General features: G+C 31.5%; 1 protein-coding gene across 2 annotated transcripts in view; it reads left to right on the top strand.

The window, feature by feature from the left end:
* Positions 1-4,591: 4,591 nt before the first annotated feature.
* The window catches only part of LOC117174124 (ELKS/Rab6-interacting/CAST family member 1), a 210,853-nt gene continuing 197,250 nt past the window's right edge, over positions 4,592-18,194 (top strand). For both annotated transcript variants that reach the window (XM_033362905.1, XM_033362908.1), the window contains exon 1: positions 4,592-5,395. In XM_033362905.1, coding sequence (XP_033218796.1) covers positions 4,616-5,395 — 780 coding nt within the window. In that variant the 5' untranslated portion in view covers positions 4,592-4,615. The remainder of the gene's footprint in view (positions 5,396-18,194) is intronic.

Here is an 18,194-nt window from a genome sequence, read left to right as displayed (position 1 = left end):
CAAAAAGAAAGATCGAGTTCGTTAAACAGCAATTTTTGATGAAAATTAAATAAGTTAAGAGCATTTTCAAAATTTTTGAGACCAGTTTTTTTTTAATTTTAAAATTCTATGGACACTTATTTATATTACGAAAAAATACGAATAATTTATTTACATGCCATTTTTGTGATAAAATAAAAATGACCAAAGTTATAGCATTTCCAATAACGAATGAAACAAACGAAAATGAACATTTCAAGTCAAATAACGCACAAAATGAAAAAATTCATAACATAAAAACGTTACTTTTTGAAGGTCTTACAAGATTGTCTCAAAAAAATTTTAATTTTGTGTAAAAAAATCAAAAATTCAAATTTTGATCGCACAAAAAATAATTAATTACAAAATTCTTATCCTATTATTACGCTAAAAAGTATCTACAAATTTGTTATGGATAATTTTTTTATAAGATAAGTATTTTTTGTTCAAAAAAACAATAAAAAAGAACTACAAATTTGTTATTAATTGTTTTTGAAAGGTTTGTGGTTTTTGTTTTATTCGTAAAAATCCACTTTAAAAATAATATCATTTATTTTTTTGTCAAACAAAACAAATAATAAAAGAAATGGATTGACAAAAGTTGTTCATCCAACAAAGCGCTACATATTTTTCATAAACAATTTTTTGATAGTGTACTTATTTTTTGTTATAGTCGAAAAAATAATCCTTGAAAAACAATTAAATTAAATTTTTGGAAAATAACACGAGTTATGAAAAAAATTAATGGATGGAACGAGTACATTTTATTTTAATCGTAAAAAACAAGTTTAAAAATCAAAAAATCATAAAATTATAAAAACAAGGCAATAAAAATGCGTATCTTTCAATATAGTGCATATTATGGATTTTAACGGTATAAATTTATTCAAGTAATAAATGTTTCAACATAGCTGAGAATAAAATTTAATGCACAATAAGAAACAAGTATTAAAGTAATCATAATAAATACAATTTTTACTTTATTTGGCAATATCTGAATGAACAATCCGAGGCCGAGTAACATAAGTAAATGTAATATACATTTTTGATATAAAAGTGTTAAACGTAATGTAGAAAAGTTAATATTTTAGATAAAATTTATTGTAAAGCACTGGACACGTGATGAGAATGTACTCATGCAGCGGGCAAATTTTTTTGTGCAAACCCAATCTTTTTTGTTTGTGATATAAAGTTAAGAACCAAGCTTTGATCTAGTGGGTCACCGTTTATTGCAATTTTTAAAAATTGACTTAAAATATTAGTCAAGGGCGTTTCCTAAATTTTTAAATGCCCCAAAAAGCCCAGAACATTAAATTCCAGATTCCACCATCATATTTTTTACACAATTTAAATGTAATTAAAGTTTCCAAAGTTTATGTAAAACAAGAAATTAAAAATTGCCCCCGTCAGGAAAAAGGATACATTTTAAACTACTGTGATTAAAATATTGAGAAAAAAATCTTGAAATGTTTCTCAAGCTTATTACCTCGAATTTAAGAAATGAAAATTCTAAAATTTGTTTAAGATTTTTTACGCTAATATCTGCCACATGGATCTTAGTAAATAATTGCAAAAAAGTCTGATACAAATAGCTGCCAGGAAAGGTAGTGGTTTTCAATCCCTAAGTCTCAAAAATCGAAAAAAAATTGTAAAATGTAGTTCAAGTTTCTTGCAAGATAATCTGTACATTTATTATTTTGAATTTCATACAAACGTTGATTACTTGTGCTCCATGAATAAAGTCATATCTGACTAAAAAGTATCACTTAAAACCTGTTACACTCTATCCATGGAAACGTTTGTCGAGGTGAAAAAGTCAAGGCAGACACCGAGACCCCTTGTCCCTGAGAAATGCAAATCAGAAAAGGCAGCTTTGAGATTCGCGCCTCCACGGGGTCATGACCCGGCGCGCTTCAGCTCTGACATTTTCTCTGTTTCCTCATAGAAAGCAGCACCTACTCTTCTCTCTGATATTTGTGTCAGAATTTGCTATCCCTCCAGGAAGGGGAAGTTAGTGTTGGAGGGATGTGGGAAATGCAAAGCAAAAAGCGTATTCCACTAGCCGAAGGGAAGGAGCTTTCATGACGTACAGCTTGCGTTTGCGTATTCCCTCCCGACCAGAATACGCTTTCAGCGTCGGTCTAGTCTGACTGGAGTACGACGAATTATCGATCCACAACGTGTACCCCAGCCCATTGATCGAAAAGTAACAGAAAAAAATTTCTATGCTGCTACTACCGCCAGGGAAACATTAAATTCCTTTGTTGTTTCAAAAGAAATTTTTCGAGTTCGTTGAACTAGACTGAACAGAAAGCAGTATGTGCATTTTCTCAGCAGACCCTAGAAACCCCTTTGGTACCCAATCTCACCCTCTGATGTCACACCACTGTTAGGTGAAACGTAGCTTCATTGATTGCGACGTCGTACTCGCCGGGGCCACGAGAGGAAAACCGAACCGCACAACCCTTCAAGTTTCTATACCATTTAGACCTTATTTTATGTTCAAGACCAATAAGAAATCAAATCTATGAGTTGCAATCATAATATCCTAAGTGTTTAGTTAACGGGAAGGTTTTGAGGCTTGTTGGTTCCCTACAAGTACTTCAGTACTTCTGAATCAAATCGTGAATCGTCAAAGTTAGAACTATTATTTTGACATAGAAGGAATCTCTAGAGAAGAAGGAAATCTTGTTCTCTATTTTTGTAAGATTATCCAACCTATCTCTAAAGGAATGTCCTCTTCTTTCAAGAGATTTACCCTCTAGAGAGCAATCTTCTGCTTTATTGGGTCTTTTTTTAAAGTCATACAGGAAATAGGTTTTTATGGACCCTTTATTGCCCTACCAAAACTGGGGTAGAGATTGATTTCTTGAAAGAAGTATGAAAAGGAAGAGGCATAAGGCCCAGCGGGATTTTTCATTGCATTCAAAATTACATGCGTGTATCTAGATGTCCACTTCTCAAAAGAGGATCTTTTCTAGATTCCCGTCTTTAGAAAAATGTTCTCACATTTGATGATGCTTTTCTTTTAAACTAGTAGGTTCGCTGATAAATTATTATTTTTAGAAAATGTAGAAAGGATAACAATCAGTCTATCTGAATTCTTCCCTTTTAATTCGCAGTCTCTACTCATTCCCCTTACCTCCATAGAAATGCCCTCTCGTTTCAGAAGAATTACCCTCCAGAGAAAAATCCTCTCCATTGTATTTTTTTTCATCCACATGACGAGGTTTTCCGCATTTTCCTTTTAACATGCTGCGATCCGATGCTGTCAGGCGACCAGAGACTGTCAGACAGGTTGGGGAAAGGGGGTCGCGAATAAGGCGGATGGTGCGCGGGGTGTGGAGAGACGTAGGACTGCCACTCGCCGGACGGTGGGGCGAACAAGGAGGCAAGAATCGAGCGGGAAAGATACGTGTCTACTGCCGGTTCTGGGTGGTAGTTGTGCCGTGGCTGCCCGCTGACGAGAGAAGGGTAAAACTGGCAGTCAGTTCGCGCGGGTCTGTCGTGCCGTGAATTTCCTTTCTTCCCTTCGTGGTTTCTCACCGCCCATGCCATTGCTGCCGGTAGTGGTGGTCACAAGCGATTCGCGGGCGGCGTGAAACTCAAGAAAATGTGATCGATAAGGAAACCTAGTGGATTTGGTGAAAATTCGACAGAACCCAGTGACTTCTTCTAAACGGGAATTTTCACCGGTTCGTGGATTTTGAACGGTCAAGTGGACGTGTTCCGCGTGTGCAAAACGTGACAGAAAGAAAGGATTAAGCGTTTTTACGACGTCAATGGTATAGACTTGCACAAATTGTTGGTTTGGAATGTTTTTTCTATGGAAAGAAGGTCAAAGACTGATCGTAGCGAGTCATAAAGGTCGAGTTTTGAAGGCACACCAGTGACACATTCACCGGTTGTCGCCGACATCGCCACCTTCCGGAAGCGGCCTGGTGCAAAACGAGGTGAAGGAATATGATCGAGATGAGCCGTTCCTATCGCGACGAGGTGAGGAGACGTTGCACCCGTCGCCGCCGATGACCCGCAGAGAACTAGCTAAAGACCAGTTCGGTCGAGTCGTCGTTTCGTAGGAGAATCTAGTTCTTCCTCTAGTACCTTGTAAAAAGATAATAAGGAAGAATATGAACACTCGAGGCTGAAGTAGATGTCCGCAGAACCACGCCAGAGTTCTAAAATTACCTCAAGGTTCTACCGGCTCTCCTTAGGCGTGAAGATCTTACCCTAAGAACGCAGACTGAATAAAAAGTTTTGCCAAAAAGGTTTCGACTAAAAGAGAGGTTACTTTGATCTGTTAGGGTGAAAGGGGAATGGCGTAGCCAGGCAACGCAATCGTAAAAGAAAACGACGAGCGTGGAAGGAACTGCAGAATTCGTGGGGGGTGCGTGCGAAAAGTGTGGGGCAAAACGGAAACGAGGATCGGGGAAGTTGAGCGTGCGCTCGCCAAAGAGGCGAACACGGATACGATAGCGTGGGTGGGAGGGCCAGGGTAGAAGGGAGAAGACGAGAAGGAAAATTGAGAGTGGGTGAGAGAGAAGGTTGAAATTGGGGAGGGGCGGGGGGTTAACAGAGAGAGTGCGCTCGAGATAGAATGTCCAGAGACCCCTACTCGAGTGGAAGCGGCGTGGTCGGTCCAGGAGGCGGTACACGTTCTCCCCGAAGTGGTCGTAGAGTTGGAGAACTTCCAACGGTCGACCGAAGTCCCTCTAGAAGCTATGCAAGTGGTCGCGGAAGTCCCCTGGGTCGAAAACGGGGAACCCGAAGTGGTAACAACTCTCCGGAACACCTTGGATACGGAAGCTACCATCATCATGCACTGGGCAGCCCCTACTATTCGCGCGACGACGACTTAGGCAGTCCTGTGATGATCGACGAGAGGGGCAGGAGTATGTCAACTGGGGCTGGCGTTCATCACCGTTCTAGAAGTGCATCAAGGCCAGCCATGTCCAGCTCAACGGGTCTCACGGCCAGGTACACCAGCCTTGACAGGGCGTCAGCGGGAATTTTGGATCATGACAGGGAATTCGTCCCCATCAGAGATCCTCGGGAGCGCAGCAGAGACCGAGGCCTCTATCTTGAGGATGATCTCTATGGCTCGAGGTCGGCCAGGCAAAGCCCCAATCCTCACATGCTTCGTGATGGAGGAAATTACATCGGTGAACTGCAGCACCAAAACAACGATCTTCAGCGCGAGCTCGGAAACCTCAAAAAAGAACTTGAGTTAACGAATCAGAAACTCGGGAGTTCCATGCACAGTATAAAAACATTTTGGAGCCCCGAGCTCAAAAAGGAGCGACAGCTGAGAAAGGAGGAGAGCACCAAGTACAGTCTCATTAATGAGCAGCTCAAACTTCTCAACTCGGAAAACCAGGTCAGTTGTCCAGTGGGTCTGTTCTTTTATCTTTAATAGTGTTTCGGCTTTACAATTGACAGGGATTTTTTACAATGGTTGGATGCCACGTGCCCCCTTTTAAAAAAGGGATTAAAATGGGATCCGCGGGCCACGAGGAAACGTACCTTCCTCTCGTTCAATAACGTTTAAACGGATACGCCTTCGGAGGTCAGATAATCAGGTCGCTCAGTATTCAAATATAACCAACCTTCCGCATTCGAGTGAATATTTTATCCAAGGCTAATGTTCAGTTCCTGTCGCATAATTGATTGATTTAACTCTTTCTTCATATTCCTGATCTGTGAATAGCAAGAGGGTGAAATTCGGTGGCTTTTATTTCATCAATTTTAATCGACAGTGCTGTCCTAATCACAGTTAAAAATACATCTATAATTCCAAATGACAAATGTTCACTGGAAATTTTTTAATTTCTGCGATAACAGTTTGAGATTCACAACACATTTCCAAACTGTACTTCACTGTACCAACTAAATTCTGATTTCAATTTGACAAAACCATTGAGAAGATAATTTTTCCCTCCTAGTGTTTTTGAATAAGTTTTGATTAATACACCAATTAGTTGAATTCATCTCCTCAGTTTTATGCAGACGATAATTTAAATACTGACCCAGATTTCATTATCGAAAAACGATTTCTTGATTACAAGAAACAATGTCGCATTCGTGGTAGAATTTTATATAGCCCATAAAAGCCTCAGCAATTAAACTATTTGACTTCCTCATTGCGAAAGAACAGAATCCATCTTTAATCGAGTAAAATTGCAGCATAGCATAAAAGCATGTTTGAAGCACTACATCCAGGCGGATTCGATAGCAATCCCAGCGCGTTGGAATCCAATCAACATGGTCGTTTAGAGTCCAGAATGATTTATCCGCCGATGTAGTGTAAGCTCTATGCGAATGTATGTAGCGTGAACTACACACTGTAATATTATTAGTAGGTTCGTTGACGATGGATGAGTCATTGCTCCTAAGACAAGAAGAATCCGAAATTCCCTGGCAGACTGCCCGCATTTTCTTGACGTCGTTTTGCTCATTACGCCTCTATGCATCTGTGAGCACTGTTCATATATTAATAATATACATAACCATGAGATCGTAAGCAGTAGCTATTTTTGACCTTGACTAAACTTCCCAAATTGCTCGCTTCATATCTGAAATCACCACGAAAAATTGTTGAAGTAGATTTTAGTTGCAATCACATTGTTGTAATAGATTGTCGGAATTAATAAATCATCAATTTGAATTCAAACACAATTGATACCAAGCTCAGATGTTACGATCCTCGATGATTGGTCATTGAAATTGGTCATTGGTCCTTCTTTAAATTTATATTTCAATTTGTGCAGTCTTATTCCTAAATTGGTTGTTTTTTTTCGTCAATCAGGTTATTATACTTTGTTTGCTAAAATACAAAATAGTACATTATTGATTATGATGAGCCTTACTAGATTCAGTTGCTTAGAGAGGCTTTTACAAAGTTAGGAAGTTATTATCGTGTCGGAACTGATTGGGCACTTTGTACATTTTGTATAGAAGCGATCAACAGACGTTCTAAAAATAGCACCGTAAAACTTCCATTACCTAGTTGCTCATGAAAACTGGAGCTAAAGCCCTGAAGAATGAGGCTCGCCCATCTTATGAAATAGAGGCAACAGAGACATTTCTGCTCTCCTCTAGCGAACTTGAAGCATCGACCGTATACGCTAATGTTAAAGTAGGTCATAAAAGATGCAAAAAATGAGACATTTTTATTTTCAAATAGATGTCCTACTCTAAACTTTTTAAAGGGTGCTTTAAAACCCACAAGTATGGCTGTGTAAAAAGGTTTCCCAGATTTTTATTTGAAATTGAGGTCTTTACTTCTTTACTTGATTTTTTATAAAATGATACCAGGCGAATTCAGGCAACATTCAAAATGGTTTCAGAATATTAAAATGTGATTTCTGACTTTATCTCCTTAATTTCCCAATGTATAATGTCTTCTGAAAATCAGGATAAATAGATATATTGGAGATGATTCAACTCACTTTATTTTGTCCTCCTCAATCACTTGAGAAAAGTTTTAATGAAGTGCCTTTTCGTCCTGAAAATCGGGGTGATGAAGAAACCCCTTTTTAATTCCTGTAAGTCGTTCCATATTTTCAGATGTTGAAAAGCCTTTTTAAACAGCTTTAAGATTTTGTATTTACTTCCTAAAATTATGACTTATAGTGTAATATCGCATGCCTATCCCGATGAGTAAAAAGTCTTATGTTAGATTTATAAGAACGACAGGTGTTAATTTTACAAAATTCTTCTGTGATACTTTTTTATTCAACTTTTGACAACTACAAAAAACAAAAGAGAATGTGATTCTGGAAGTATTAAAGAGTTTTTTAAAAGGCGTATCCACTGATACCAGGTGGCATTATAAATTATAACAATTTATTGTGGCAGAAAAATATTAAATTGATATAATCAGCTATAAAATCCGGATTAATAATTTGTTATCACATTGTTAATGGTGAAATTTATATCAAACTTAGCAACACTTATTAAAAATGACTTGAAAGAATACTCAGCTGCAAAAACAGAATAATAATCAAGCGAGATCAAATAATTAAAAATTAAGTTTCTAAAAAAGAATGGAAGCACTGCATTACAGAACTTGTTTACCGCAAAAGTTTTTTTTTGTCCTTAAATAACATTATTTGCCATATTTGCATCATCAATGTACGAACTCAATTCTAATCTTAAATTTTTAATCTTAATTTCCTACAAAAACACACTGTTTAAAACTTTTTTCACTCAATTTCTTACCTTGCCATCAGGAACGATATTTTTTAAATTATTATCGTTTATTTATAAAAAATATATACTTGTCTTCTTTTTATAGACCTTTGATGATATAGAATACTTGTAAAAAATGTATTTTCCTTGTATTACTATTTCTATTTTTGAAGTTGCTTCCGCCTGAAAATTATATTTTTGCTTAAAAACTATGTTATTGTTTTTCAAATTCACTAATTTTACGGAAAAAGTAATCTTCATTGATTAAATATTTAATTGTTTTGTTGAAAGATTACCTCGTTTGTTTCAAACTCTATTTTTGTTAAAAATTTATTCGTTAACTGAAAATGTTACTATTACATTTTTGGTTGAAAATGGATTTTTTAAAATTGAAAATTCAACAACTTTGGTGCAAATTGAACCGCTTCATTACAAAATAATTTTTTTGGTCGAAAATTCCGCATTCAGTTGATTTTTTTCCAAATTTATAATTACTTTTTTTTTACTGAAAATTTAACTATTCTAGTTCAATATTTATCATTTGAATCAAAAATTAAACTAATTGAGAAAAACTTAAACTACTTAGTTAAACAAAATTTTGTTGTAGGTTCATCTCTTGAGTTAAAAATTTATCTGTTTTGTTGAAAACATGTTTTTTGTTGTTTAAAATTAATTTTTTATCTGAAAACGTAAGTTTTCCATTTATGGTTGAAAATTGTTCTTTGCTAGTTGCAAATTCGTATTTTTGGTAGTATACTTATCTTTTTAGTTTGAAATTTCCTCTTTTTTGTTGAAAATGCAACTGCTTGGTTTTTTTTTTGTTTGAGTTAAAAATTGCACTGTTTGTATCGATCCGCAGCTGAACCAGTTCCAATTTCATATTCCTGTCACTTTCAGACTGTCAACTTCCACATTCTATTCTTCGGAACTGGATCAGTTTGTATCCCACTTTTTTGTGTTAATTCAGAAATACTTCAGGTCATGGGTGAACTTTTGTTTTTTCTTTAAATACTGATGTCGATTGTACATAATGGTTATCTAATTAAAAATTTATCATTTTAATTGAAAATTAAACTAATTGAGTGAATTAATATCTTTAGTTATATTATATTATATTTTTTGGTTGAAATATCAACGATTGCATTTTTTTTAAATTCTTTTTTTGATGGTTCAAAACTTAATTAGTTTGTTGAGAATTACACTCCTTGTTTAAAACTTTAAATATTTTGTTGAAAATTCGTTTCTTCTTATGGCTGAAATAACCTATTACATTTGTTGTTGAGGTAAAATCGTCTGTTACAGTACAATACTACTAGTTTTTATTTATTTTTTTATTTAAAATTATATTTTTAATTTGTATTCAAAGACAATGTTCCAAACCCTTGAACTTTTAATCTACAAATTCTTGAATGACTTAATCGCGAATGGCTATTTTTTTTCGGTTAAACTTATTTGCTTCCGATTAAGCAACTCAATACCTCACGAGTTGGTTTTTATTTTTTATAAATACTGAAAATTTCTCTGTTTCTAGCGATCCGCAGCCGAATCTGTTACAATTCTAGGTTCCTGTCACTTTGAGATCAGGAGCTGTACTTAAATTATGGAACTGATTATTTTAGGCCCTCTCTAAAAACCCACCTCCCCTGTAACAAACCGTAACAAAATACTCCCACCCCTATTAATGTACATAATTTTTAGTTTCCAAAAATGTTTTGCTAATGATTGCTAGTAGAATTAAGCAGGGTGTCTGAGAATTTCATTTTCCAAAATTTCCTGATTTATCCTTGACTAATTTTTTATTTTTAATACTTTTAACATAGAATCTTTCATAAATGGAATAAAACAGCATTTTAGATAAAAATTAAAATTATTTAAATTTATTAATTTATTTTAAGCAGAAAATGTAGTTTCTTTGATAAAAATGGATATACAACAGAACACTTAAATTTTCAACGAAATAATTAAATTTTTTAACAAAATAGTTAAATTTTCAACCTATAAAGATGAATTCTCAACAAAAAAAGTGTTATAGTTCATATTTCAATAAAAAAAGTTTGAATTAATACTAAAAAAAAAAAGAAATTTTAAAGCAAAAAAGATGAATTTTTAACAAATAAAGATTTTTCATTCAAGAAAATAATAAAATTGTATCTAAATCATTGACCCTTTAAGCCAGAAGACGAATGCCCAGGTAAAAAATTATATATAAATTATATATATTTTATATATAGTGGATGAAACAATTATATGTTTTATTTGTTTTGTGAAATTTTTCATGTAATTCAAATAAAAAATATCATTAATTTCTGCACTATATATAAATTATATACAACAACTTTTTCAGCTGGGTGTTCTCTACAGAAATTGCATTTTCAAACCAAAATATGAATTTTCAGTGAAGAATTAATTTTCAACGAAACTGATTAATTTTTATTCAGCAAACATGATACTACAAGCCAAGAAAATTAGAAGCTTTCAATAAACATTTTTTTTTTTAATTCACTTTAACTTTTACCTAAGTAGTTCAATTATCAATTTAAAAAGATTATTTTTTAACAAAATAGTTCAGCTTTCAGCCAAATAGATGAATTTTCAACTAAAAATATAAATCTTCTAGAACAAAAATGATTGATTAAGAAAGTGATTCGACCAAATATTTCAAACAAAAGAAGAATCATTTTTAACTAAAAAGTTGCATTTTTCTAAAACAAAATTATATTTCTACTAAAACAGATAAATTTTTTAATCTAAAAGATAAATTTTGAAAACAATAGTTGAATTTTCTGTTAAAAGAGATTTCAGTTGACTATTCCCGATTCTAATATAAATTTTCAAACAGGAAAAAACTTTCTAGGAAAAAAATTGAATTTGTGATTTGTGATTTAAAAATTATATGTTAAAAAAATAGTTGAATTTTTATCCGAAAAAAATTTCAGTCGACTTTTCAAGATCAAAATATGAATTTTTAACAAACAATAGGTTTCTACAAAAAATTGACTTTTCAATAAAACAAAAAAAAATTTTTTTCAAACAAAAGATCCAAAAGACAAACTAGTAAAAAAAGAGGTAGAGTTTTCAACCAAACAATAGTACTTTTGTTCAAGCAAGATGAAGTTTCTTCTGAAACAGATGAATTTTAAAAAGAACTTTAAAAGATAGTTCAGATTTCATCGACAGAATATTCCAATTCACTTTCCAACACCAAAATAATCATTGTGAACAGTAAGTTAATTTTATGCTAAAAAGTAGATTGTCTAACTAAAAAGCATGACTTTTTAGCAATATTCTTGAATTTTTCAACTTAGAGTTGCATTTTTGTCCAAAAAAATTAAAGTTCTACTTAAAAAGGTGAATTTTTAAATTAAAAAGGTATATTTTTTTAATAAAAAGAGATAAATTTTCATTCAAAAAGACTTTAACTAATTTTTCAACACAAAAATATGCATTTTAAACAAAAAGTCAATTTTCTAGGAAATAGTTTAATTTAAAAAAAAACATTTCATTTTTCAAAGAAAGATGCAATATTTATACCAAAAAATATAAACTTTTAAATCTAAAAGAGGAATTTTCTGAAAAAATAGCTTTTATCTAAAAAATAATTCAGTTGACTTATCAATAACAAAATATGATTTTTAAGGTTAATGTTCTACGAAAAGAGCTGAATTTTTAAGCCGAAAAGACAAATTGTTAACAAAACAGTTGAATTATTATCGACTAAAAAGGCAGAATTTTTAAGAAAATTGTTTAAATTTTCAACCAAATAATTAAATTTATAACTAAAAAGATAATATTTAGGAGAAAGTATTTGCGAATTTTCAAAAATTATGTATATGAGTGAAGGATCCCCTCGCCCCTACCGTAATAAATCGTAACAAACTTTCTACCCCCCCCCCCCCCCCCCCCCCCCCCCCCCCCCCCCCCCTCCCAAAGCGTTTACGTAAGTTAAGTACGGTTCTGTATCAACTTCCACATTCTATTCCCCGGTACCGGTCAACTTGTTCTGCTCATCCTTTTTTTACCCTAATTCAGAAAGACTTCAGACCAGGGGTCGTCTTTTGTTTTGTTTTTAAATTGTGATTTCGAATTTACAGAATATTTTTTTGCTCTCAGGGAAAATTCCAATTTTTTTTCCTTCAGTTACTGTTCCCTCAAAATGGGATAGAACAAAAAAAACTCGATTATAAATACAATAACAATTTTTTTTGTTCTGTGAGGGCAATAAAATTTATCGAGTAATTGGATTGGATCAGATATAAAAATACATTCTGGTAGCAATAAGAGTGCTGAATAGGAGCTTATTCATGGAGGACATTTTTACGAGAGGAAGTATCGTTATAGCGATGCAGTATGTCTGGCGCCATGTCGAATTTGTAGCTGTCACGTTCCCTTTCAATTCTGTCCTTCTTTAACTTCACTATCTACACAATTTTTTCGTATCCTTTTTCCTCTTATGGCCATAGTTATCCTTTATCTTTCCTTCCACTCGATGGAACAAGTGCAACGTTAAACGTCGACACATGTTCAAAATTAAGTGATTTACTAAGAGAGCGTTCAAATATTACGTAAGATTAAAAAAGGGGGGCGAGGTCGTGTTTCGTTACAGTCTCTTATGTTGTGTGTATGGGGGCGGGGGTATTTCCCCTCGATTACGTAACATTTTTAATGTATGAATTCGCTGCACCATCAACTCTGTATATAACAATTTGTTAATAAATAATTTGTCTTTTTAATTGTTTAATAATGGGAAATAATAATGTTCTTAACATTTTGCTATCACACTATAATTTTTTTATTTTCTTACATTTTCAAAGATATAGGAAAAACATCAAATTAGGGGCATAATCTTATTTTGAAGAATTCTAAACAAAATTAAAAGCTTTTGATTGATTATGAAAGATTTGAGGACATTGCATTCTTTCAAGAGTTCTGGAACAGTTTTTAATGGTTTAAGTTTTATTCTAAAATAATAATTTTAAGTTTTGAAGATTTCAAAATCCATGCAAACAGCGTATGGAATACTTTGCGACAATTTATTAATTTTGCAGGATTTAAAGAATTTTTAGGTAAACTGAATTTTGCAGTGTGCCATGAGAATAAAAGAATTTTTTAAAAAGATTCATCAGCAATTTTTAAATGATTAATTTTTAGTAAATTCTAAGAGAAAATTAAAAAAGAATACAGCACATTTCTAATTACTTCCTTAAATTTTTAAAAACAATGTAAACGATTTTAAAGCAAATTTAACAAATTCATAAAATAGTTGATCAAAGAAAACATTTGAATTGTAAGCATTTTTTAATATTAGGAAATAATTCTGTTTTCAACATTTTTCTATTACACTACAATTTTAAACAAAATTAGGAAAAGTTTGAATTACTTCAAAATATATTTCAAAGTTTTGGAAATGTTGAAAATATTCTAAAATAATTTGGAATTTGAAAATATTTTAATAAATTTCAAACAAAATGTAGAATTTTTCCAATTTCAAAATAAAAGTTTATAGCTTTTTAAGGACTATAGAAGGTTGTAAGGTAATATCATTTTTTCTTACGATACCGGAGAAAATCTAAATTGAATTTTTCTTTTGAACTTATTTTGCAATATTGCAAAATTTTAGAAAAAATTCTCAAAGTTTGAGAGATATTAAGAATATTGAGCACTTTTGAAATAATACAAAGAAAAATAATTTCAAACTTTAAAAAATTCAATAAACTTAAATGAAAATGTAGATTTTTAAAGATTTAAAAGAAAAAATTAGGAAACTTTTAAAGAGTTTTGTAAGTTTTGAAGAGGATACATTTTTTTAATTTATGAGAAAATTCAAAATGTTTTTCTAGTATAAAGAGTTTATTTTAAGGACATATTAAAAAGGATTTTCGAAATATTCGAAAAGATTCAAAACATTTTTAACAAAGAACCTGTAAGATTTGAAGGAAATTTTCAAATTTTGTCGAACTTTTTAAATAGTTGGAAACGATTCGAATCATTCAAAAAAAGATTAAGAAGTTCAAAATTTTTTTTATAAATCAAGAATTTGAAAATATTTCTAATAACGCAAAAAAGGGAGATTTTTGAAGTTTACAAATTATTATTTGAAAGATTATTAAAGAATTTAAAGCGTTTTAAGAATAAAAATTGAATTAAAAGATATTATTTAAAAAGACTTTATAGCATTAAATGAGATTTTTTAAATTGTCAAAAAGGAAAAGAAAATCTTGTTTAAGTTTGAAAGGTTTCCAAAAATTTATATTTAAATTAAAATTTTTTTTGTTACTTGTTACTAAAAATTACTTTTCACTTCAAATTATAATTTTATTAAATTTTTTTCTTGACTGAAAAATCTTATTTGGCTTAAAATACCAGAATTATGTTAAAAATTTGTCTTTCAGGTTTGAAAAATCACTGTTGTGGTAGAAATCTAGTCTTTTTTTATTAACATTTTATTTGCTTTGTTAAAAATTGAAATCCTTTTTGGTCAAGGATTTAACTATTTTGTTGAAAAGTATTTTTTTTTTTTGAATGAACTGAACCCTTTCTAATTCTTATATCAACTGTTGTATTTTTCGTTGAGAATTCATCTTTCTTTTGAAAATTCAACTTCTATGTTAAAATTTAAACTACTTTGTTAAAAATCTATGTGTATGCTTAAAACCTAATTATTTCTGTTCAAAGTTCATGGCTTGGGTAAAATGTAACAATTTTATTCAAAATTCGTATTCTTTGGAAAAAATTAATATTATTGGTAGAAAGTTGATCTTTTTCGTTGCAAATTCATATGTTTTGGTTGAATTTTCAACTACTCGGTTAAAGTTTGAACGTCTAAGTCTTTGACTACGGCATCGCAACTGCCTATTTACCGCAGCTTATTCAGCAATTTCTGGTGAAACCCGGCCTTAGCCATATTTGGCAATCCTAAAGAGAATATGCTTTCCGGGCAGACCTTGTAGTCTGCTACAGACTTATTATACAAATTTTAATTCAACGGTTTCGACAGATTAGGTTGCAGAGGTGAGCAGACAATGATTCTTGTTTTCTTTGTTTTGTACTTAATGGTTAGCGTGTTACGTTTGTGCTCGTAAACCATCGCGATGATTAGGAAAGTGTATGCTTATGAGTCTATGAGTGATACTAAAATTCAGCGCACATAATTCGCAGCTTATTCAGCAATTTCTGGTGAAACACGGCCTTGCACGATTTCAGTAGTCTCCATAAGGCCCTAACAGCCCTGAAAATCGAAAATCCTTTAATTGATCTTTAAATTTGGCTGCGGTTTATCCCTACTTTCTGAATATGGATTAATAATATTTTAATCCAGTTAAAGTCAATTTTGTTTATAATAACTAAAAAGTTTTAATCTTGTAACAGCTATTTAATTGCCAAATTGATAAATGAGATTCTGATTGAATTAGAAATCAGGGATTTGAAGACAACTGATTGATTTACTTTAGAACCACAAGGGCAAGAAAGCCAAAGCTAGTTGAGTTAAAGCACATTTACTAGAGCTAAACCATGATGAACAATGCGGTCGCGTTGTACCTACATGCAAGGTATATACTTACTTACACACACGTGGCGTAGGGCCTCGGTAATTCACCTCGTTATATTTAGGCCGATCGATATATACCGATGTTACTGGATTCCTGTATTCGTGTATAATACATGTATATGTGACATCCAATGTATTTGAATATTCCAATCTTTCTGCTTAACAAGATGCCTACTGAACCTTAATTCTTAACTAATCCCTTTCAATCGAATTCTATGCCTTAAATTGAAAAATTATTATAATTATGAACATTCAGTTAACAATCTGATAATAATAAATCTTTTTTTTATCTGCATTGTACTCTTATTCCTAATCAGAGGTTTCACATTCTATTTTGGGATGTTCAAAAACCGTTTTTCAGTAAAAAAAATTCCGGTTGCCTTTTAAGCTTTTATGAACTCTACTATTCTTTAATAAAAGTTATATACATTTTGAAAAGAACTAAATATTTTAGAAATCTGCAGCAAAATATATATTTTGAAATATTGTAAAAATTAATTCTGACTCCATAAGCCAAAATGTTTTCAAGACAGGGGAAATAGGATAGTTTTTCCTAAAATAGGGGGATAATAGGGGAATAAATTTTCTTGAATAAAATAATGTATAAGCACCTTCATAAATCAGTTATGAAACCCTCGAGTTTTTAAATAAAAATATATATTGCATTTTCAAGAAAACAGTTCAATTTTTAATAAACAAACAATTTAATTTTATACCAAAGAGTTGCATTAATTAGTAAAAAGTTTAACTTTCAAGCAAAATAGACGAATTTTAAACCAAATAGTAGTATTTTTGAACAAAAAGAATTTAATTAAACCAGAAACAATTTTTATCGAATTATTGGAATAAACAAACCAAAAAGATACATTTTTCAGAAGGCAGCTATATTTTGAATCGAAAAATGTTCAGTCCAACAAAGATAAAGTTTGAATCCAATAAGTTAAATTTTCTACAAAGCAGTTGGATTTATAAATGAAAAAGATGACTTTTCAACACAATAGTTAAATGCACAAGAAAAGAATTAAATTTTCAACAAAACTTTTGATTTTTTATATACGGGGTGGAACTTTCAACCTAAAAAGATGGCTTTTCAACAAAATGGTCGAAATTTCCATTCTCAATAAAAAATGTTATAATTGGTATTTCAGCCAAGAAGATTTTAATTTTAAATCAAAAATTGTCAGAATAACAATAAAATTTTCAATTAAGTTGTTGAATTTTAACACCAAAAAGGCAAATTCTCGAGAAAGCAGTTGGATTTTTAAACCAAAAATATGTATTTTTAATAAAATAGTGTAATTTTCTATATAATAATTGAATATTTAGCCGGAAAATATGGATTTTCCACAAAATAGTGGAATGTTCAATTACAGAAGTTGACTTTTTAACAAAATGTGATAGTTGATATTTCAACAACAAAAATTTATTTAAAATCAAAAACAGTCAAGAGAAAAATAAAATTTCAAACCAGATTGTTTAACTATTAAACTAAAAAGGCCAATTTGATAAAAAGCGGTGAGATTTTTAACCTGAAAATATGTACTTTCAACCTAATATTTAAATTTTCTACCAAAAAGAATCGATTTATAACAAAACTGTTGAAATATCTGCAAAGCAATCAATTGTTTATCAACACGTGATTGTTAACCAATAGTAGAACTTTCAATTAAATATTTAAATTTTCTGAAGAATGTTTGCATTTTACGTAGAAAAGAAGTTTTCTACAAAGCATTTAAATTTTCAATTTCAACCTGAAAGTACGAATTTTCAGGCAATAAATTTGAATTTTCTACAAAGTAGTTAAATTTTTAACTAAAAATAAACTTCGCACTGAAAAATTTAATAGTTGAATGTTTAACTATAAACAATACATTTTTAATCGCATATAAAATATTTTCAACAAAATACTTAAATCTTCAACCAATAAAATGGATTTTTCATTTTTAATACAAATTCAATTAGTATTCAAGCGAAAAAAACGAGAAAAAAAGTGAATTTTACCGAAAACAGGGAAAAAGCGGAATTCTCCCAAAAAGAGGGGGAAAGAGGATAATAGAGGAAGATGTTAGAATTCTCTATTTGGAAGTTTTTCTTGTAAAATAAAATCACTAATTTTCTTTTTTTTTCCAGCATTTCAAAAAATAGTCATTCACAGTTATAGTTTCTATATGTAATGTCGCATTCTGCGTTACCCCCCCCCCCTCCCACATAGCAGTCTGACGTAGTTTTGAACGACCACGTTGACCCAATTATAGGAGAAACCCCCTATCTTACCATTGACCCAGTTTAGAGTTAACAGGTTTAATTTTGAAATTCACCATATACGCATGATGACAAAATTCACCATATAAACATGATGAAAAAATGCATCAATTTTTTACAATCTCGTAACATGTAATAAAGTTTTTATCATGTCCCATAAGATCCTTTGGTGTGAAAT

This window comes from Belonocnema kinseyi, chromosome 6, assembly GCF_010883055.1.
Source record: "Belonocnema kinseyi isolate 2016_QV_RU_SX_M_011 chromosome 6, B_treatae_v1, whole genome shotgun sequence".
NCBI classification, from domain to species: domain Eukaryota; kingdom Metazoa; phylum Arthropoda; class Insecta; order Hymenoptera; family Cynipidae; genus Belonocnema; species Belonocnema kinseyi.
Note: the sequence above shows the minus strand (reverse complement) of the source record. Positions and strands in the feature narration are given on the sequence as shown.